The sequence below is a fragment of the Somniosus microcephalus genome, chromosome 12 (assembly GCF_052327205.1).
Source record: "Somniosus microcephalus isolate GS21.2 chromosome 12, FLI_Smic_1.0, whole genome shotgun sequence".
In the NCBI taxonomy this organism is placed as follows: domain Eukaryota; kingdom Metazoa; phylum Chordata; class Chondrichthyes; order Squaliformes; family Somniosidae; genus Somniosus; species Somniosus microcephalus.
The window spans coordinates 217,908,792-217,932,139 of NC_140998.1; the positions used below are offsets into that span (position 1 = coordinate 217,908,792).

The 23,348-nt window shown below is 51.4% G+C and overlaps 1 protein-coding gene across 1 annotated transcript in view; it reads left to right on the forward strand.

Annotated features, from left to right (window-relative positions):
• The window catches only part of LOC147110122 (CD276 antigen homolog), a 32,703-nt gene extending 13,420 nt beyond the window's left edge, over nucleotides 1–19,283 (forward strand). The window contains exons 3-5 of the mRNA XM_086002468.1: nucleotides 4,531–4,890; nucleotides 8,759–9,064; nucleotides 16,332–19,283. Of these exons, the coding sequence (XP_085858594.1) occupies nucleotides 4,531–4,890; nucleotides 8,759–9,064; nucleotides 16,332–16,486 (821 nt within the window). The 3' untranslated portion in view covers nucleotides 16,487–19,283. The remainder of the gene's footprint in view (nucleotides 1–4,530; nucleotides 4,891–8,758; nucleotides 9,065–16,331) is intronic.
• The last annotated feature ends 4,065 nt before the right edge of the window (nucleotides 19,284–23,348 follow it).

Here is a 23,348-nt window from a genome sequence, read left to right on the forward strand (position 1 = left end):
CACAAGCCTCCTCCCACCCCTCTTCATCTCACACCATCAATACAAGCCTCCTCCCAGCCCTCTTCATCTCACCCCGTCAACGCCAGCCTCCTCCCACCCCTCTTCATCTCACCCCATCAACACCAGCCTCCTCCCACTCCTCTTCATCTCACCCCATTAATACCAGCCTCCTCCCACCCCTCTTCATCTCACCCCATCACCATATCCTTCTATTCCTTTCTCACTCGTGTGTTTATCCAGCTTCCCCTTAAATGTATCTCTGCTCTTCCCCTCAACCACTCCCTGTGGTAGCGAGTTCCCCATTCTCACCACTCTCTGGGTAAAGAGGTTTCTCCTGAATTCACTATTGGATTTATCAGTGACTCTCTTATATCGATGGCCCCTAGTTCTGGTCTCCCCCACAAGTGGAAACATCTTCTCTACGTCTACCCTATCGAACCCCTTCTTAATCTTAAAGACTTCGATCAGGTCACCCCTCAGCCTTCTCTTTTCTAGAGAAAAGAGCCCCTGCCTGTTCAATCTTTCCTGATCGTTATAGTCTCTCAGTTCTGCTTTAGAATCATAGAATGATGCACTGAAGAAGGCCATTCGGCCCATCCTGCCTGTGCTGGCTCTTTGAACGAGCTCTCCAATTAGTCCCACTCCCCCCTGCTCTTTCCGCACAGCCCTGTGAATTTTTCCCCTTCAAGTATTTCTCCAATTCCCCTTTTGAAAGTTATTATTGAATCTGCTTCCACCGCCCTTTCAGGCAGCACGTTCCAGATCACAACAACTCGCTGCGTAACAACAATTCTCCTCATCTCCCCCTCTGGTTCTTTTGCCGATTAGCTTCAATCTGTGGATTTCGTGCTCGAGTCTCTGGAGTGGGAAATCAAACCCACATCCTTCTGACTCAGAGGCAAGAGAACAAAAGCTATTTCCAGAGAACCACGGGTAACACATCACTCGCGCACTGCGAGTTTACTAATTCAATGTGCGAATTAGCGGAACTGCTTACGTGATATTTTTGTTCTCCTTTAGAACCATAGAAATTTACATCACAGAAGGAGGCCATTCGGCCCATCGTGTCCGTGCCGGCCCAAAGAACGATCCAGCCTAATCCCACTTTCCAGCTCTCGGTCCATGGCCCTGTAGGTTACGGCACTTCAAGTGTATATCCAAGAACTTTGTAAATGTGATGAGGGGTTTCTGCCTCTACCACCCTTTCAGGCAGAGAGTTCCAGACCCCCACCACCCTCTGGGTGAAGAAAGTTCTCCTCAACTCCACTCTAATCCTTCGACCAATTACTTTCAATCTCTGCCCCCTGGTTATTGACCTCTCTGCTGGGGGAAATAGGTCCTTCTTATCCACTCTATCTAAGCCCCTCATCATTTTATACACCTCAATTAAATCTCCCCTCTGCCTCCTCTGTTCCAGAGAACACAACCCCAGCCTATCCGATCTTTCCTCATCGCTGAAATTCCCCAGCCCAGGCAACATCCTGGTTATAACAACAGAAAATGCTGGAAATACTCAGCAGGTCAGGCAACATCCGTGGACAGAAATTTGAGTTGACGTTTCGGGTCGAACCCTTCTTCAAAACTGGAAAGAAAAGATAGATCGGAGGCAGGGCTGCGATCGGACAAAAGAATAAAAGAAACAAAAGAAGTAAAAAAGAGACAATAAAAGATGTTAGAAGCTAGACGAGATGGTAATAGGCTGAGATTAGGTGTAAAGCGTACTGGCGGGGCAAGGGATAGCTGCCAGGTGTGAGAGCGAAACAAAAGGAAAGGGGGCGGGGGGTGGGGGGGGGGAAGGAGTGGAAAAATTACAAGAAAAAATGAAATAGGGGCCGAGGTTATGATCTGAAATTGTTGAACTCGATATTGAGTCCGGAAGGCTGCAGAGTGGTAAAGATAGATCGGAGGCTGCAGGCTGGTAAATCTCCTCTGCACCCTCTCCAGTGCAATCACGTCTTTCCTGTAATGTGGTGACCAGAACTGCACGCAGTACTCTAGCTGAGGCCTAACTAGTGTTTTATACAGTTGAAGCATAACCCCCCTGCTCTTGTATTCTATGCCATGGCTAATAAAGGCAAATATTCCGTATGCCTTCTTAACCACCTTATCTACCTGTCCTGCTACCTTCAGGGATCTATGGACATGCACTCCAAGAAGCCTCTGTTCCTCTACAAGTCTCAGTGTCCTACCATTTATTGTGTATTCCCTTTCCTTGTTAGCCCTCCACAAATGCATTACCTCACACTTCTGCGGATTGCATTCCATTTGCCACTGTTCCGCCCACCTGACCAGTCCATTGATATCTTCCTGCAGTCTGCAGTTGTGGAATCCTCATTTCAAAACTTGTAAGGCCTGACCCCAGGGGGAATGAGGTTTGTGGAGAGTTTGAGTGAAAGTCCCGGACTCAAAACAGCACACACGGCAACATTGCGCACACAGACTGCAGCAACAGACACATTCCAGACAGCACCCCATCCACCACATTAAACATTCACTCCCTCCACCACCGGCGCACCGTGGCTGCAGTGTGGACCATCTACAAGATGCAGTGCAGCAACTCGCCAAGGCTTCTTCGGCAGCACCTCCCAAACCCGCGACCTCTTCCACCTAGAAGGACAAGGGCAGCAGGCGCATGGGAACACCACCACCTCCAAGTTCCCCTCCAAGTCACACACCATCCTGACTTGGAAATATATCGGCCATTCCTTCATCGTCGCTGGGTCAAAATCCTGGAACTCCCTCCCTAACAGCACTGTGGGAGTACCTTCACCACACGGACTGCAGCGGTTCAAGAAGGCGGCTCACCACCACCTTTTCAAGGGGCGAGTAGGGATGGGCAATACATGCCGGCCTTGCCAGCAACGCCCACATCCCCGAGAATGAATATTAAAGGGACACGGGTATTGTACGCATACACTCACGTTCCAAGCTGCATGGCCATGTACAAATATTAGTGCACACACAGATACCGATAACTGCCCTGTAACCTCCTCCAGCCCCTACAAGCCTCCCTATATCTGTAACGTCCTCCAGCCCCTACAACCCTCCCTATCTCTGTAACCTCCTCCAGCCCCTACAACCCTCCCTATCTCTGTAACCTCCTCCAGCCCCTACAACCCTCCCTATCTCTGTAACCTCCTCCAGTGCCCTACAACCCTCCCCATCTCTGTAACCTCCTCCAGCCCCTACAACCCTCCCAATCTCTGTAACCTCCTCCAGCCCCTACAACCCTCTCTATCTCTGTAACCGCCTACAGCCCCTACAACCCTCCCTATCTCTGTAACCTCCTCCAGCCCCCTACAACCCTCCCTATCTCTGTAACCTCCTCCAGCCCCTACAACCCTCCCTACCTCTGTAACCTCCTCCAGCCCCTACAACCCTCCCTATCTCTGTAACCTCCTCCAGCCCCTACAACCCTCCCTATCTCTGTAACCTCCTCCAGCCCCTACAACCTTCCCTATCTCTGTAACCTCCTCCAGCCCCTGCAACCCTCCCTATCTCTGTAACCTCCTCCAGCCCCTACAACCCTCCCTATCTCTGTAACCTCCTCCAGCCCACTAAAACCCTCCCTATCTCTGTAACCTCCTCCAGCCCCTACAACCCTCCCTATCTCTGTAACCTCCTCCAGCCCACTAAAACCCTCCCTATCTCTGTAACCTCCTCCAGCCCCTACAACACTCCCTATCTCTGTAACCTCATCCAGCCCCTACAACCCTCCCTATCTCTGTAACCTCCTCCAGCCCCTACAACCCTCCCTATCTCTGTAACCTCCTCCAGCCCCCTACAACCCTCCATATCTCTGTAACCTCCTCCAGTCCCTACAACCCTCCCTATCTCTGTAACCTCCTCCAGCCCCTACAACCCTCCCTATCTCTGTAACCTCCTCCAGACCCTACAAACCTCCCTATCTCTGTAACCTCCTCCGGCCCCTACAACCCTCCCTACCTCTGTAACCTCATCCAGCCCCCTACAACCCTCCGTATCTCTGTAACCTCCTCAAGCCCCTACAACCCTCCCTATCTCTGTAACCTCCTCCAGCCCCTACAACCCTCCCTATCTCTGTAACCTCCTCCAGCCTCCTACAACCCTCCCTATCTCTGTAACCTCCTCCAGCCCCTACAACCCTCCCTATCTCTGTAGCCTCCTCCAGCCCCTACAACCCTCCCTATCTCTGTAACCTCCTCCAGCCCCTACAACCCTCCCTATCTCTGTAACCTCCTCCAGCCCCTACAACCCTCCCTATCCCTGTAACCTCCTACAAACCTCCGAGATCTCTGCGCTCCTCTAATTCTGGCCTCTTGTCCATCCCCCGATTTCCATCGCTCCACCATTGGCGGCCGTGCCTTCAGCCGCCTGGGCCCCGAGCTCTGGAATTCCCTCCCTAAACCTCTCCGCCTCACTCTCTCCTCCTTTAAGACGCTCCTTAAAACCGAACTCTAGATTTTTTGGTCGCCGGTCCTAATATCTCGCCCGGATCAACGCGGCTTGTGACTGACACCGACTGCATACCCTTTCTCTCTGCTCCTGCAGATGGTCTCCAGGGAGCTTTGGTGCTTTCCCAGGGGCCCTCGTTCGTCCGCGGGCTGACAGGCCAGTCCGTCTCGTTAAACTGCAGCTACACGGGCGACCAGGAGGAGGAGATCTTCCGACGCGTCGTGTACTGGGCGCTCAAAGAGCCGGGCAGGGAGCCGACGGTGATCTATCCCGAGATTCCCCCGCGCTACCAAGGCCGGCTGGTGGTCAGCACCAACAGCGGGGGCAGCTGTTTCTCACTGCTTCTCCACCAGCTCCGGCTCAGCGACACCGAGACGTACTACTGCTACATCTCCTTCCTCGTGAGTGGGCAGAGCACCACCAAGGAAGGGAATGGAACGAGGCTGTTCGTGCACGGTAAGTGGGAGTTCCGACATAGCGCCGACTGAAAAATATATATATTTATATTAACGATTTAGACTTTGGAATCGAAAACACAATTTCTAAATTTGCAGATGACACCTAATTGGGGGGGATTGTCAATACTGAGGACTGCAACAAGTTACAGGAGGACATTAATAAACTTGCAGAAAGGGCATATAATTGGCAAATGAATTTCAACACAGATAAATATGAGGTATTACATTTTGGTAGGAAGAATAGGGAGGTCACCTGTAAAACAGCGATTTACTTGTACTTCTTGCAATCTAGTATACTGTATTCGCTGCTCAAGATGTAGTCTCCTCCACATTGGGGAGACCAAACGCAGACAGATATATAGAAACATAGAAGATAGGAGCAGGAGTCGGCCATTCGGCCCCTCGAGTCTGCTCCGCCATTCAATGAGATCATGGCTGATCATCCAAATTCAGTACCCTGTCCCTGCCTTCTCCCCATATCCCTTGATCCCTTTAGCCTTAAGAAATATATCTAACTCCTTCTTGAATATATTTAATGAATTGGCCTCACCTGCCTTGTGTGGTAGAGAATTCCACAGGTTCACCACTCTCTGGTTGAAGAAATTCCTCCTCATCTCAGTCCTAAATGGCTTACCCCTTATCCTTAGACTGTGACCCCTGGTTCTGGACTCCCCGCCATTGGGAACATCCTTCCTGCATCTAGTCTGTCTAGTCCTGTCAGAATTTTATAGGTTTCGATGAGATCCCCTCTCAATCTTCTAAATTCCAGCGAGTATAAGCCCAATCGACCCAATCTCTCCTCATACGTCATTCCTGCCATCCCAGGGATCAGCCTTGTGAATCTTCGCTGCACTCCTTCCATGGCAAGAACATCCTTCCTCAGATAAGGCGACCAAAACTGCACACAATACTCAAGGTGTGGTCTCACCAAGGCCCTGTACAACTGCAGCAAGACACCCTTGTTCCTGTACTCAAACCCTCTCGCTACGAAGGCCAACATATGGTTGATCATATGGAGATGGCCGATCTCCTGCGCCGGCAGATCGTGACGTCAGTTGAGCGTGCAACGCCCCGGTAGCGCCCCGGACCAGATATTGAGTGGCTGCCCCTGCCTTACCACCTGCCGCTAGCAACGACAGGTTGAGGGGAGCATTTTGCAGTCCGGAAGGGACTGTGGGAGCGCTATTTAAAGGCGACCGCTTCCTGCCTCTTTTTGTTGGTGACAGTTTTTGCACCGCGCATTCTGAGAGAGAGAGAGACTTCTGGAGAGATTCAACGCTGTGTTGAGGAGTTTTGGGTACTGAGCAGCACTTTGCAGGTTCATTTTGATTTGACCTTCCTTGCATCGATTTAGAAGAGACTGTGGGGGCTGCACTCTGAGCTCTTTCCCTGGGTCTCTCCATTGGTCTTTCCAGCAGATTTGATGTACAGGTCTCTCCAGACCGAGATTCAAGGCTGCAATGAGCAGGATGTGGATGGAGAGCAAGATCGACCCTCCCCTTTAAGAACTGGCCGGCGCCAGTGTGTCTGTGTTCCATTGCTGACTGACATCACATGAGCTTCGCCAGCGCTCTGAGGTAGCGCCTCGCTCCTCGGCGTTAGCGCCTTAATAGAGGTGTGTAGCGCCTGATTTAGCGCTCCAATCACCTCCAGGGGCGATAGAGGCCAAGTTTGCCGTCGGAGGCGATAATTAGCGCCAGGCGCTAATCTTTGCGCACGGCCGATAATTGCGCCCCAAATGGGGCGATACCGAATTTCTCCCCCTTGAACTCTAGGGGAATCAAGGGATATGGGGATCGGGCGGGAAAGTGGAGTTGAGGTCGATGATCAGCCATGATCTTATAGAATGGCGGAGCAGGCTCGAGGGGCCGTACGGCCGACTCCTGCTCCTAATTCTTATGCTCTTATACGATAGCAAAATACTGCGGATGCTGGAAATCCTAAATAACAGAAAACGCTGGGAAAACTCAGCAGGCAACATCCGTGGAGAGAGAAATAGGGCAGGATTTTAACTCCGGAGTCGGGTAGGAGGCGGGACTACAACTTTCGGGGTTGTAGTCCCGCCTCCATTGAGATGCGTCCAATCCACACGATTTTCCCTTGATTGACCTTGTTGAGCCCGCCCAGCGGGCTCAGCAGGCCAATTAAGGGCCACCCGGCAACAGGTGACATCACAGACTGATATTTCATCTGTCAAGAGGTTTTGACAGATGAAATAGCAGCGATTCACAGCTGTTTGAAGCTGTCAAACGCTGACAGTCTTACTTCTAACCTGAGTCCTTCTACACAGACTCAGTTAGAAATCTCACCGGCACAGAAAGCTGAAGGCTGTCACTTTTGACAGTTCGCAGCCACTCTGCTTTCTGTGCCGGTGAGATGAGGGACTCCCGGGACATAAAGGAAGGAAGGCTGAAAAGGTAAGAATGGTCATTTAAACTTCTTTAAACACTTTAGACACACCAAACACACTTAGCTCTGCACTCATGCACCCATCACTCACCTGAACACCGGACATCTCGACCCCTCCAAGCCCTTCAGCCCGACGACCCGCCTCGCTAACTTGGCGTGGTTTGGAGCCGTCGGGAATCCCACACTTCAACCTTAAAAATAGGAATTAGGCTAAAAACGGCCTGGTAACTACCTGTTAACAGGCAGTTAATTAGCACTAATCCCTTCCCGCCTCCCAGTGCGGGTCGGGTACCCACCTCCTTTGAAACTGGCATGGAGGCGGGTTTGAGGGCGGGACGGGATCGGGACCCCTGATTTCGGGATTTTAACTCCCCGCACGCCTCCAATCCCGCCTCCACGGCCCAATGAAAACCCTGCCCATAGAGTCAACGCCTTTCACTCTGCCAGCGCATTTCACACTTCATCGCGAGCCATTGTTTGTTTCTTTAACTGTCCTATTACCATCTCATCTCACCTTGAATATCTCTTAATGTCTCTCCTTTCAGCCCCTCCCCCATTTCCCAACCCCCAAACTGCCCTTTATTTCATTTCATGCCTTTTTTTCTCAGTTCTGACGAAGGGTTTCGACCTGAAACGTTAACTCTGTTTCTCTCTCCACGGATGTTGCATAGAAACATAGAAACATAGAAGATAGGAGCAGGAGTAGGCCATTCGGCCCCTCGAGCCTGCTCCGCCATTCAATGCGATCATGGCTGGTCATCCAAATTCAGTACCCTGTCCCTGCCTTCTCCCCATATCCCTTGATCCCTTTAGCCTTAAGAAATCTATCCAACTCCTTCTTGAATATATTTAATGAATTGGCCTCACCTGCCTTGTGTGGTAGAGAATTCCACAGGTTCACCACTCTCTGGGTGAAGAAATTCCTCCTAATTTCTGTCCTAAATTTCTTACCCCTTATCCTTAGACTGTGACCCCTGGTTCTGGACTCCCCCGCCATCGGGAACATCCTTTCTGCATCTCGTCTGCCTAGTCCTGTTAGAATTTTATAAGTTTCAATGAGATCCCCTCTCATTCTTCTAAACTCCAGCGAATATAAGCCTAATCGACCCAATCTCTCTTCACACGTCATTCCTGCCATCCCAGGTATCAGCCTGGTGAATCTTCGCTGCACACCTTCCATGGCAAGAACATCCTTCCTCAGATAAGGCGACCAAAACTGCACACAATGCTCAAGATGTGGTCTCACCAAGGCCCTGTACAACTGCAGCAAGACATCCTTGTTCCTGTACTCAAACCCTCTCGCTACGAAGGCCAACATGCCATTTGCCTTCTTAACCTGGCCTGTTGCCTGGCCTGCTGAGTTTTTCCAGTGTCCTCTGTTGTTAATTCCGATGTTCTTGTTTTTTGATGTTCAGACCTCTCATCATATAAAGCGAGCTCCACTCTTCTTCCCTTAGATCCTCTTGTCTTGTCCCCGCCATCCAACCGTTCGTACAGCGCTGGGAAGCAACGCGTCGTCTCATGCGCGACGCGGGTCCCAGACGGGACCGAAGCCGGGATCGTGTGGTTGAGGGACGGCGTGTTGTTGGCGACGGCGGAAAATCGTAGCGTGTCGCTCACCTCAGCCAGCGACGGGTCATTCAGAGTGTTGAGCCGGCTCGACCTCCCCTCCCGCACCCAGGACACCAACGTGACATACACGTGTCTGCTGAATCACACATCTGCGGGCGCCCTCGACAGCAGACAGTACGTAGTTGTGGGCGGTAAGATCTCCTACCTCTCTGTTTCCTTCCAGGTTCTTGAGGTCGTTTGTCCAGCCGTGGCTCGGTGGGTTTAGCACTCGCTCTCTCTCTCTCACCTCTGACTCAGACGGTCGTGCGTTCAAGCTCCCCAACTCATTGACTTGAGCCCCATAATCCAGGCCAACACTCCCCACTGTCAGTGCTGAAAGAGCGCCGCACTGTCGGAGGGGCAGTACTGAGGGAGGGCCGCACTGTCGGACGGGCAGTACTGAGGGAGCGCCGCACTGTCGGAGGGGCAGTACTGAGGGAGCGCCGCACTGTCGGAGGGGCAGTACTGAGGGAGCGCCGCACTGTCAGGGGGATGTACTGAGGGAGTGCTGCACTGTCGGAGGGGCAGTACTGAGGGAGTGCTGCACTGTCGGAGGGGCAGTACTGAGGGAGGGCCGCACTGTCGGAGGGGCAGTACTGAGGGAGCGCCGCACTGTCGGAGGGGCAGTACTGAGGGAGCGCCGCACTGTCGGAGGGGCAGTACTGAGGGAGCGCCGCACTGTCAGGGGGATGTACTGAGGGAGTGCCGCACTGTCGGAGGGGCAGTACTGAGGGAGTGCTGCACTGTCGGAGGGGCAGTACTGAGGGAGCGCCGCACTGTAGGAGGAGCAGTACTGAGGGAGCGCCGCACTGTAGGAGGAGCAGTACTGAGGGAACGCCACACTGTCGGAGGGGCAGTACTGAGGGAGCGTCGCCTCGATTTTAAAATCCTCATCCTCGGTTTCAAATCCTCTCCATGGCCTCCTCACCCCCTCCCTATCTCTGTAACCTCCTCCAGCCCCTACAAACCTCCCTATCTCTGTAACCTCCTCCAGCCCCTACAACCCTCCCTATCTCTGATACCTCCTCCAACCCCTACAACCCTCCCTATCTCTGTAACCTCCTCCAACCCTCCGAGATCTCTTCGCTCCTCCAATTCTGGCCTCTTGCACATCCCCCCGATTTCCATCGCTCCACCATTGGCGGCCGTGCCTTCAGCCGCCTGGGCCCCGAGCTCTGGAATTCCCTCCCTAAACCTCTCCGCCTCTCTCCCCTCCTTTAAGACCCTCCTTAAATCCGACCTCTTTGACCCAGGCTTTTGGTCGCCTGTCCTAATATCTCCTGATGTGGCTCGGTGTCAAATTGTGTTTGATAATCGCTCCTGTGAAGGGCCTTGGGACGTTTTACTACATTAAAGGCGCTGGATAAGAACATAACATAAGAAACAGGAGCAGGAGTAAATTGTGCCCGACTCCATCTTATCAGTTCAAAATGATTCCAAACCCTAAGAGCAGTATTGGTGGACTGACAGGTTTTATCGATGTTCAATCTTATTTCCCTGCCAAACTTTCTTCCGTGATAACAGCAATCGGCAGGACCACCTAGATTTCTTTCCACCAGATTCTATTAATAAAAAATTGATTATCCCCTTAAATGCCAGGTAGATTTTCCCTTCTCGAGTGCTTGAACCTGCACCTGATATCAATTTATCTTGATCAATTCCAATTTCAGAAACTAGTGATGCCCAGGATTGGTGGTTGTATATTAGAGACTGCAGCGCTTGCAATGGTATTGTCATTTAACTCTTGTAATGGTATTGTCGTTTAACTCTTGCAATGGTATTGTCGTTTAACTCTTGCAATGGTATTGTCGTTTAACTCTTGCAATGGTATTGTCGTTTAACTCTTGCAATGGTATTGTCGTTTAACTCTTGCAATGCTATTGTCACTTAACTCTTGCAATGCTATTGTCACTTAACTCTTGCAATGGTATTGTCATTTCACTCTTGCAATGGTAATGTCATTTAACTCTTGCAATGCTATTGTCACTTAACTCTTGCAATGCTATTGTCACTTAACTCTTGCAATGCTATTGTCACTTAACTCTTGCAATGGTATTGTCATTTAACTCTTGCAATGGTATTGTCATTTAACTCTTGCAATGCCTAATCCCTCAACCTATCCTGAAAACCACAACAACTTATATTTGTATCGTGCCTTAAACGTAATAAACCATCCCGAGACGCTTCACAGGAGCGTTATCAAACAAAAAACAAAATTTGACACTGAGGCATAAGACATAAGAAATAGGAGCAGGAGTCGGCCATTCGGCCCCTCGAGCCTGCTCCGCCATTCAATGAGATCATGGCTCTTCTGATCTTGGCCTCAACTCCAGTTCCCTGCCCGCTCCCCATACCCCTCGACTCCCTTATCGTTCAAATATCTGTCTATCTCCACCTTAAATATATTCACTGACTCCGCCTCCACAGCTCTCCGGGGCAGAGAATTCCACAGATTCACGACCCTCTGAGGGAAGAAATTCCTCCTCATCTCTGTCTTAAATGGGTGACGCCTTATTCTGAAACTATGCCCCCGAGTTCTAGATTCCCCCACGAGGGGAAACATCCTCTCTGCATCTACCCTGTCGAGCCCCCTCAGTATCTTATATGTTTCAATAAGATCACCTCTCATTCTTCTAAACCCCAATGAGTATAGGCCCAACCTGCTCAACCTTTATTCATAAGACAACCCCTTCATCTCAGGAATCAACCTAGTGAACCTTCTCTGAACTGCCTCCAATGCAAGTACATCCCTCCTTAAATAAGGAGACTAAAACTGTACGCAGTACTCCAGGTGTGGTCTCACCAACACCCTGTACAGTTGTAGCAGGACTTCCCTACTTTTATACTCCAGCCCCCTTGCAATAAAGACCAACGTTCCATTTGCCTTCCTAATTGCTTGCTGTACCTGCATTCTAACTTTTTGTGATTCATGTACGAGGACCCCCAGGTCCCTCTGTACCTCAGCATTCTGTAGTCGCCCTCCATTTAAATAATAATTTGCTTTTTTAATTTTCCTACCAAAGTGGATAACCTCACATTTTCCCACATTATACTCCATCTGCCAAATTTTTGCCCACTCACTGAACCTGTCTATATCCCTCTGCAGATACTTTGTGTCCTCCTCACAACTTGCTAACCCACCTATCTTTGTGTCATGAATGCAAGATGTTTTGTTACTGATGAGAGATTGCAGAGCTCTGAGATGCAGAGGGATCTGGGTGTCCTAGTGCATGAATCGCAAAAGGTTACTGTGCAGGTACAGCAAGTAATTAGGAAAGCCAATAGAATGTTATTGTTTATTGCGAGGGGAGTTGAATACAAAAGTAGGGAGGTTATGCTTCAGTGATACAGGGCATTGGGGAGACCACATCTGGGGTACTGTGTACAGTATTGGTCTCCTTATTTAAGGAAGGGTGTAAATGCATTGGAAGCAGTTCAGAGAAGGTTTACTAGACTAATACCTGGAATGGGCGGGTTGTCTTATGAGGAAAGGTTGGACAGGCTAGGCTTGTGTCCGCTGGAGTTTAGAAGAGTAAGAGGTGACTTGATTGAAACATATAAGATCCTGAGGGTCCTGGACAGGGTGGATGTGGAGAGGGTGTTTCCTCTTGTGGGAGAAACTAGAACTAGGGGGTCATTGTTTAAAAATAAGACCATTTAAGACAGAGATGAGGAGACATTTTTTCTCACAGACGGCCCTAAGTCTTTAGATCCCTCTTCCTCAGAGGGCGGTGGAAGCAGAGTCTTTGAATATTTTTAAGGCAGAGGTAGATAGATTCTTGGTGAGCAAGGGGGTGAAAGGTTATTGGGGGTAGGAGGGAGTGTGGAGTAATCGGATCAGCCGTGATCTTATTGAATGGCGGAACAGGCTCGAGGGGCCGAATGGCCGACTCCTGCTCTTAGTTAAGACATAAGAACATAAGAAATAGGAGCAGGAGTCGGCTATTCGGCCCTTCGAGCCTGCTCCGCCAGTCAATGAGATCATGGCTGATCACAGAAACACACAGAAACCCCACAGTGCAGATAGAGGCCATTTCGACCCATCGAGCCTGCACCGACACATATCCCACCCGATCCCCGTAACCCCTGCACCAACACATATCCCACCCTATCCCTGTAACCCCACGTATTTAATCCCCCTAACACTAAGAGTCAATTTATCATAGCCAATCAACCTAACCCGCACATCTTTGGACTGTGGGAGGAAACCGGAGCACCCGGAGAAAACCCACGCAAACACGGGGAGAATGTGCAAACTCCACACAGACAGTCGCCCGAGGCCGGATTCGAACCCGGGTCCCTGGCGCTGTGAGGCAACAGTGCTAACCACTATGCCACCGATCTTCTGCCTCAACTCCATTCACCGGCCCTATCGCCATATCCCTTGATGCCCTTACTAGTCAGAAATCTATCGACTTCTGTTTTGAATATACCCAATGACTGAGCCTCCACTGCCCTCTGGGGGAGAGAATTCCAAAGATTCACCACCCTCTGTGTGAAGGAATTTCTTCTCATCTCAGTCCTGACTGGCCTACCCTTTATCCTGAGGCTGTGGCCCCTGGTTCTAGACTCCCCAGCCAAGGGAAACATCCTCCCAGCATCCACCCTATCAAGCCCTGTAATAATTTTGTATGCTTCAATGAGGTCCCCCCTCATTCTTCAGAATTCAAGAGAATACAGGCCTAGTTTACTCAATCTCTTCTCATACGACAGTCCCGCCATCCCAGGAATCAATCTCGTGAACCTTCGTTGCGCTCCCTCTATGGCAGGTATATCCTTCCTTACGTAAGGAGACCAAAATTGTACACAGTGCTCCAGGTGTGGTCTCACCAGGGCCCTATATAATTGGAGTAAGACTTCTTTAATAACAACAGAAAATGCTGGAAAAACTTAGCAGGCCAGGGCAGCATCCATGGAGAGTGTAAAGTTAAAGTACATGGGATTGGGGGTAAGGTATTGACTTGGATAGAGAACTGGTTGGCAGACAGAAAGCAAAGAGTTGGAATAAATGGGTCTTTTTCCGAGTGGCAGGCAGTGACTAGTGGGGTACCGCAGGGATCGGTCCTTGGACCCCAGCTATTCACAATATATATTAATGATCTAGACGAGGGAACTGGATGTAATATCTCCAAGTTTGCAGACGACACAAAGCTGGGTGGGCGTGTGTGCTGTGAGGAGGATGCCGAGAAACTCCAGTATGATTTGGACGGGTTGGGCGATTGGGCAGATGCAGTATAATGTGGATAAATGCGAGGTTATCCACTTTGGTGGCAAAAAACAGGAAGGCAGATTATTATCTGAATGGCAATAGATTGGGAGAAGGGGAAGTGCAACGAGACCTGGGTGTCCTTGTGCACCAGTCGCTGAAGGTAAGCATGCAGGTGCAGCAGGCGGTTAAGAAGGCAAATGGTATGTTGGCCTTCGTAGCGAGAGGGTTCAAGTACAGGAACAACAAGGATGTCTTGCTGCAGTTGTACAGGGCTTTGGTGAGACCACACCTTGAGTATTGTGTGCAGTTTTGGTCGCCTTATCTGAGGAAGGATGTTCTTGCCATGGAGGGAGTGCAGCGAAGATTCACCAGGCTGACACCTGGGATGGCAGGAATGACGTATGAGGAGAGATTGGGTCGATTGGGCTTATACTTGTTAGAGTTTAGAAGAATGAGAGGGGATCTCATTGAAACTTATAAAATTCTAACAGGACTGGACAGACTAGATGCAGGAAGGATGTTCCCGATGGCGGGGGAGTCCAGAACCAGGGGTCACAGTCTAAGGATAAGGGGTAAGCCATTTAGGACAGAAATGAGGAGGAATTTCTTCACCCAGAGAGTGGTGAACCTGTGGAATTCTCTACCACACAAGGCAGTAGAGGCCAATTCATTAAATATATTCAAGAAGGAGTTGGATATATTTCTTAAGGCTAAAGGGATCAAGAAAGATGGCGAGAAGGCAGGGACAGGGGACTGAATTTGGATGATCAGCCATGATTTCTGTGGTATCTTGAGCTGGCTGAGCATATTTCCAAAATTACAGTCCTGTGCGAGCTTCCGAAGCTCCTCCACATACTCAGTAACGCTTTCTTCCAGCCTCCTAATCCTCGAATTGAATTTCCATCTCTGTACTATTTCACTAGGTTTCGGATTGAAATGATTCTTTAGTAGACTCACCAACTGGTCAAAAAGATTTTTCTCCTGGCCGCTCTGGGCTCAGCAGATTCCTCATCCGTGTATAGGTTTGCGCTCCCACACAACTCAGTAAAATGGCCCTTTTCTTTTCAGCACTGTCCACCTCGTTTGCCATAAAGAAATGGCTCAGTATTTCACAATACTCCTCCCAGGACTGCGACTTGCTGTCAAAAGGTGCCACAGAGCCTACCGTTCCTGCCATCCTTGGAGTCCGGTCACTTCAGCCAAAAAATCAAACCCCGCTTCGACTCCCGCGGCCTAGCCTCGTGCTTTTCCGACTAGTTTGCTAACCAACCCGAGCACCTCTTCCGAATATTCCAAAACTTTTCCGTCCTTTATTCTCGTCGCCAAATGTGGTATCTTGAGCTGGCCATAGATGGAGACAGGCACAGGTTAACTCCGTAACATGGTTTAATCAACACTTGCACATAAAAGCTTCTGCCATGAGGCAGCAAAAACAAAGAGTACAACCAGTACAGACCAGACTTAACTCAGGAGAGCAATTGCCACAGCACCACCTGGTGGATCAGGTTACACCTAACCTCCCAGGTTACTACAATTTCATTGAATGGCGGAGCAAGCTCGAGGGGCCGAATGGCCTACTCCTGCTCCTATCTTCTATGTTTCTATGAGAGAGAAACAGAGTCAATGTTTCAGGTCGATGGCCTTTCGTCAGAACTGGAAAGCAGGTTTAGGGGAATGAAAGAACAAAAGGGATGGTCAGAGATAGGATAGAAAGCAGGAGAGATTAAGAGACATTGAGAGACATTAAGAGATATTCAAGGACTTCTTTACGCCTGTACTCAGATCCTCTTGTAATGAAGGCCGGCATACCATTTGCCTTCCTAATGGCTTGCTGCACCTGTACATTCACTTTCAGTGACTCATGTACAAGGACACCCAGGTCCCTTTGAGCATCTGCATTCCCCAATCTTTCACCATTTAGGAAATACTCTGCCTTTCTGTTTTTTCTACCAAAGTGGAGAACCCAAAGATGTGCGGGTTCGGTTGACTTGGCTATGATAAATTGACCCTTAGTGTTAGGGGATTAAATACGTGGGGTTACGGGGATAGGGCGGGATATGTGTCGGTGCAGGCTCGATGGGCCGAAATGGCCTCTATCTGCACTGTGGGGATTCTGTGATTCTGTGATTCACATTCACCCGCATTATATACTTATGTCCTTATGATTTATCGCGCCACGCAATAATAATGAGATAATAACTCTTTTTCAGAATCCCACAAGCATCCAGTCCTCTTGTACGGGCTAATTCTGATGAATTCCGTCGCCGTTCTCCTGACGATAATAGCCTTCGGACTGAAGAAACCACTCTGCTGCAGACCAGTGCACAGCAAGAGGCCGCATCTCTCCGCAGCTGCCCAGGACTAGTGGCTCCGGCCCGGTCTGCCCGCCTTTGCGAAGGCCGCGATTTTAATAAGGGAGGCGCGTTGAGGGCAGGACCGCCCGCTCAGCCACCTTCGGACCCGTCCGTCCCACCCCACCGATTCCCTCCTCCCAGCAGTTCCGCTTCTTTTGCTCGACTGGCCTCGTTCCGGCTGACGTGCGGATCCCGCCAGGCAATTGCTTGGACTGTGTCCAGTTCTGGCGTCCGATGACACGTCGCTTGAGTCACAATTCACAGGGGCCGTGTTGACCTTTGCAAAAAAATGTAGACGGGATGGCTTGATGCTGTATGATCTAGAAAGGGGAGTTGACAGTGGCTGGGACGTATTGAAAGAAATTGCTGGTCATATGGTCATAGAGTTATACAGCACAGAAAGAGGCCCTTCGGCCCATCGTGTCCACGCCGGCCATCAAGCCCTGTCTATTCTGATCCCATTTTCCAGCACTTGGTCCGTAGCCTTGTATGCTATGGCGTTTCAAGTGCTCATCTAAATGCTTCTTGACTGTTGTGAGGGTTCCTGCCTCTACCACCCTTTCAGGCAGTGAGTTCCAGATTCCAACCACCCTCTGGGTGAAAAAGTTTTTCCTCAAATCCCCTCTAAACCTCCTGCCCCTTACCTTGAAACTATGCCCCCTGGTTATTGACCCCTCTACTAAGGGGAAAAGTTCCTTTCTATCTACCCTATCTATGCCCCTCATAATTTTGTACACCTCAATCAGGTCCCCCCTCAGCCTTCTCTGCTCTAAGGAAAACAACCCCAGCCTGTCCAGTCTCTCTTCATAGCTGAAGCGCTCCAGCCCAGGTAACATCCTGGTGAATCTCCTCTGCACCCTCTCCAATGCAATCACATCCTTCCTGTAGTGTGGCGACCAGAACTGCACACAGTATTCCAGCTGTGGTCTAACTAGCATTTTGTACAGCTCCATCATAACCTCCCTGCTCTTATATTCTATGCCTCGGCTAATGAAGGCAAGTATCCCATATGCCTTTTTAACCACCTTATCTACCTGTCCTGCTGCCTTCAGGGATCTATGTACATGCACACCAAGGTCCCTCTGATCCTCTGTCTTCCCTAGGGTCCTACCATTATTCCAGAAAGACATGCATGATTTTTTTTAATATCTAGTAATGTAACATGCCATAGAGTCATAACGGCACAGAAGGAGGCCATTCGGTCCATCGAGTCCATGCCGGCTCTCTGTAGAGCAACCCAGTCAGTCCCACTCCCCTGCTCTATCCCCGTAGCCCTGCAAGTTTATTTCCCTCAAGTACCTATCCGGCCTCCCCTTGAAAACATTGAGGGCTCGAATTTCCAAGCCCCGCGGAGGCGGGTTTGGAGGCGGGAGTGGGGGGAAAATTGCAGAATCGGGGGGGCACAAACCCATCCCGTCCCCAACCCGCCCCCATGCCCGTTTCCCAGGAGGCGGGTACCCGACCTGTGCTGGGAGCCGCCTCCCCGAGGCAGGAAGGGGATTAGTGCCAATTAACTGCCTGTTAACAGGTAGTTTTGGGCCTAATCCCTATCTTTAGCCCTGAAGTGTGGGCTTCCATTTGAAGCTTTCAGAACTGAGATTGATAGATTTGTTGTTGGGTGAGGGTATTAAGGGTTACGGAACCAAGGTGGGTAGATGGAGTTAAGATACAGATCAGCCATGATCTGATTGAATGGCCGAACAGGCTCGAGGGGCTGAATGGGCCGCCTCCTGTTCCTGTGTAACAGGCTCGAGGGGCTGAATGGGCCTGCTCCTGTTCCTGTGTAACAGGCTCGAGGGGCTTAAGGGGCCTCCTCCTGTTCCTGTGGAACAGGCTCGAGGGGCTGAATGGGCTCCTCCTGTTCCTGTGTAACAGGCTCGAGGGGCTGAACGGGCCTCCTCCTGTTCCTGTGTAACAGGCTCGAGGGGCTGAATGGGCCTCCTTCAGTTCCTGTGTAACAGGCTCGAGGGGCTGAATGGGCCTCCTCCTGTTCCTGTGTAACAGGCTCGAGGGGCTGAATGGGCCTCCTCTTGTTCCTGTGTAACAGGCTTGAGGGGCTGAATGGGCTGTGATGAAATATTCCATTCATCACTGCCTGTGACTGTGGTTGGTTTCAGGTTTCTCCTCACCATTGTATTGTATATTGGAATGTATGGAATGTGTTGTGTGTAGGGCTCCGCCCATACCTGGCCTCTATGTAAGCCAGCTCAGTCTGGCCTCATATCCAGTACTGCAGAGCTCCAGATGGAAGATACCTCTCTCCACTGCGTGTTATCTTCTAAGTTAATAAAAGCCTTGTTTTGTTCCGCCAACATCGAGTCTCGGGATTATTGAGGCACATCAATTTTATTAACTTATTTTTCAACACAATGGATCAACTCCTGAAACCCGAACGTTTGGATTTGGATCAGCATGCTTCGGACGCATCAGCACGCTTCGGACACTGGTTTATGTGTATGGAATTCTTCCTGGACAATTCCGCAGCCGTCAAAGACGCTACGGACGCTGCGAGTATGAAACTCGGAATTCTGCGGAATTGGGTAAGCCACCGGGTTTACCCCCTCATCCAAGACGCCGACACGTACCTGGCCGCCTGCGACATCTTAAAGGCACATTACCAGCAGCCTACGAATGAGGTGTATGCTAGGCATCTGCTCGCCACTCGCGCACAGCGACCTGGGGAATCGGTGGAGGAGTTCCTAAGCACCCTGAAAATGCTTGGCAAAGACTGCAAGTGCCGAGATGTAAAAGCCGCAGTGTACACCGACGAGCTTGTTCGCGATGCCTTTATCACAGGCCTCAGCTCCACTTACATCCGGCAAAGACTGCTGGAAAAAACGGGATTGGACCTGAAACAGGCTGCGGACACCGCACGATCCCTGGATGTGGCCCAGAGAAACTCGGATGCCTACTCTTCAGCCCGCGCCGTCCACGCCGCCACGTGTGCACCAAGGGCGCCGCCATCTTGGAAGGCATCTTCCCCGCCCGGCAGCCCGACACCGTCGGGGCCCCGCTCTCCCCCCAGAAGCCCTACGACAGCCGCGACGCGTCGGGGACCCAACTGCTACTTCTGCGGGCAGCCAAAGCACACCAGAAACCTGTGCCCGGCGAAAGGCACCACCTGCTTTAAGTGCGGTAAGAAGGGGCACTTCGGGAAGGTGTGCAGAGGGAACCCCGCCGGAAAACCAAAACCCGCCACCGCCGCGTGTGCGCCGTGGGAGCGGCCATCTTGGACGGCATCTTGCCCGACCTCGTGGGGTCCGCCGTCTTGTGAGCAGACAGCGTGGACGCCATCTTGTCTCGATCAGGGCCCTACAGTGGCATCGGTCACAGTGGACCAGACCAGGCCCCACCCGCTATCCAAATCAATGGTGGACATCGAGGTAAACGGGTGCGGGGTTAAATGTTTAATTGACAGTGGAAGCATGGAGAGTTTTATCCACCCTGAACTGGCACAACAACTCTCCCTAAAGGTGGTCCCTACTCGGGGTACCATCTCTATGGCTGATAAAACCCAGACATCGACCATTCTGGGTTACTGCACGGTACAATTGTCCGTTAACGGGACTGTATACGATAATTTTAAAGTATTAATCATGAAGAATCTATGCGCGAGCGTGATCTTGGGCCTGGATTTCCAGTGCAACCACCAAAGCATCACGCTCAAGTACGGTGGGTCCCAGCTGCCCCTCACAGTGTGCGGCCTGGCTACCCTGAAGGTAAAGCCGCCTTCGCTATTCGCGAACCTTACCCCTAACTGCCGGCCAATAGCGACCAAAAGCAGGAGGCACAGCTGGGAGGACAGGCGGTTTATCGCGACCGAGGTAGACAGGCTCCTGAAAGAGCGCATTATTGAATGCAGCAATAGCCCGTGGCGTGCCCAAGTGGTGGTGGTAAGGGGTAGCGAGAAGAAACGGATGGTGATCGACTATAGCCAAACAATCAACAGGTACACCCAACTAGACGCCTACCCGCTACCCCACATATCAGAAATGGTGAACCAAATCGCCCAATACCGGGTGTTCTCCACCATCGACCTCAAGTCAGCGTACCACCAGCTCCCTATCAGACCAGAGGACCGCCCGTACACCGCCTTCGAGGCGAACGGACGCCTCTACCAATTCCTCAGAGTCCCCTTTGGGGTGACGAATGGGGTCTCGGTCTTCCAGAGGGAGATGGATCGCATGGTCGATGACCACCACTTGCAGGCAACCTTCCCCTACCTCGACAACGTCACCATCTGCGGTCACAACCAGCAGGATCACGACTCGAACCTCGAGAGGTTCCTGAAAACCGCACAAAAACTCAACCTCACCTACAACGAGGACAAGTGCGTTTTCAACACCACGCGCCTCTGCATACTAGGCAGCGTGGTGGAGAATGGGGAAATCGGACCAGACCCCGACCGATTGCGCCCCCTACGGGAGCTGCCCCTGCCCAACACTCCCAAAGCCCTGAAAAGGTGCCTGGGGTTATTTTCTTATTATTCCCAATGGGTCCCCAACTACTCCGACAAAGCCCGCCCCCTCTTGAAAGCATCCTCTTTTCCGCTCTCTGCTGAGGCCCATGCCGCCTTCAAAAGCATTAAGCAGGATATTGAGCGGGCCACGCTACAGGCAGTGGACGAGAACACTCCATTTCAAGTGGAAAGTGATGCGTCTGACTTTGCCTTGGCGGCCACCCTCAACCAGGCGGGGCGGCCCGTAGCTTTCTTCTCGAGGACCATCCAAGGGCCCGAGATCAGACACTCCTCCGTGGAAAAGGAGGCCCAAGCCATCGTGGAGGCAGTGCGCCACTGGCGCCACTACCTAGCCGGCAAACGCTTCACCCTACTTACCGACCAGCGGTCGGTAGCGTTTATGTTCAATAATAAACAGAGGGGGAAGATCAAAAATGATAAGATTCTTAGGTGGCGGATCGAGCTCTCCACCTTCGAGTATGACATCATCTACCGGCCAGGGGCCCTTAACGAATCCCCAGATGCCCTCTCACGAGGGATGTGTGCCAGCGCCACCGGGGATCGGCTACAGACCCTCCACAACGACCTCTGCCACCCAGGGGTCACGCGGCTGTTCCACTTCATAAAGTCCCGCAACTTACCCTACTCGATTGAGGAAGTTTGGTCTCTGACCAGGAACTGCCGCACTTGCGCTGAGTGCAAGCCTCGGTTCTACCACCCTGATAGAGCCCACTTAATCAAAGCTACACTGCCCTTTGAGTGGCTCAGCTTAGATTTCAAGGGCCCCCTCCCGTCCGTCGACCGCAATGTTTACTTCCTGAACATTGTGGACGAATACTCCCGGTTCCCATTCGCCTTCCCCTGCCCAGACATGACCAGCGCCACGGTCATTAAATGCCTCAACAGCCTGTTCTGCCTGTTCGGTATGCCGAGCTACATCCACACGGATAGGGGGGCGTCCTTCATGAGTGAAGAGCTACGCCAGTACATGCTGTCCAGGGGTATCGCCACGAGCCGTACCACCAGCTACAACCCCCAGGGTAACGGTCAAGTGGAGCGAGAGAACGGGATAGTATGGAAAGCAGTCACTCTAGCTCTAAGGACCAAGGGCCTCCCTATCTCCCGCTGGCAGGAAGTCCTCTCAGATGTGCTCCATTCGATACGGTCGCTATTGTGTACTGCCACTAATGCCACGCCTCATGAACGAATGTTTAGCTTTCCCCGGAAATCCACCTCAGGCGTATCCATGCCGTCATGGCTCTCCACCCCAGGTCCGGTATTCGTGCGAAGGCATGTGAGGGGCCATAAGACGGACCCTCTCGTGGAGCCAGTGCACCTACTCCACGCCAACCCCCAATACGCGTATGTCCGGCACGCCGACGGAAGGGAGGACACCGTGTCAATAAAAGACGTCGCCCCAGCCGGTAACGACAACAACCACGGCAATAGCAGCAACAACGACCACAGCAACTCTTACCCACCCACTACTCTTTCATCACCCCCGGAAGAACATCGACCAACGGCACCCCCACCAACTACCCCTTCAACAACCCTGGCGGCACCCCCGGCAGAGACCCAGGAGGCCACCGGGGACACCCAGCCGACACCCACGACACCACAACAGCCACGTCGGTCGCAGAGGACTACCAAACCCCCGAACAGACTAAATCTATAGAAGGGGTGAATGTGATGAAATATTCCATTCATCACTGCCTGTGACTGTGGTTGGTTTCAGGTTTCTCCTCACCATTGTATTGTATATTGGAATGTATGGAATGTGTTATGTGTAGGGCTGCGCCCATACCTGGCCTCTATGTAAGCCAGCTCAGTCTGGCCTCATATCCAGTACTGCAGAGCTCCAGATGGAAGATACCTCTCTCCACTGCGTGTTATCTTCTAAGTTAATAAAAGCCTTGTTTTTTTCCGCCAACATCGAGTCTCGGGATTATTGAGGCACATCATGGGCCTCCTCCTGTTCCTGTGTAACAGGCTCGAGGGGCTGAATGGGCCTCCTCCTGTTCCTGTGTAACAGGCTCGAGGGGCTGAATGGGCCTCCTTCTGTTCCTGTGTAACAGGCTCGAGGGGCTGAATGGGCCTCCTCCTGTTCCTGTGTAACAGGCTCGAGGGGCTGAATGGGCCTCCTCCTGTTCCTGTGTAACAGGCTCGAGGGGCTGAATGGGCCTCCTCCTGTTAACATAAGAACATAAGAACATAAGAAATAGGAGCAGGAGTAGGCCAATCGGCCCCTCGAGCCTGCTCCGCCATTCAATAAGATCATGGCTGATCTGATCCTAACCGCCAATCTACTATCACAGAACCATCTCCTGAATCTAACAGAATTAGACACACGAAATAGGAGCAGGATCAGGCTACACGGCCCCTGGGCCCGCTCCGCTACCCACAGGGCCATGACC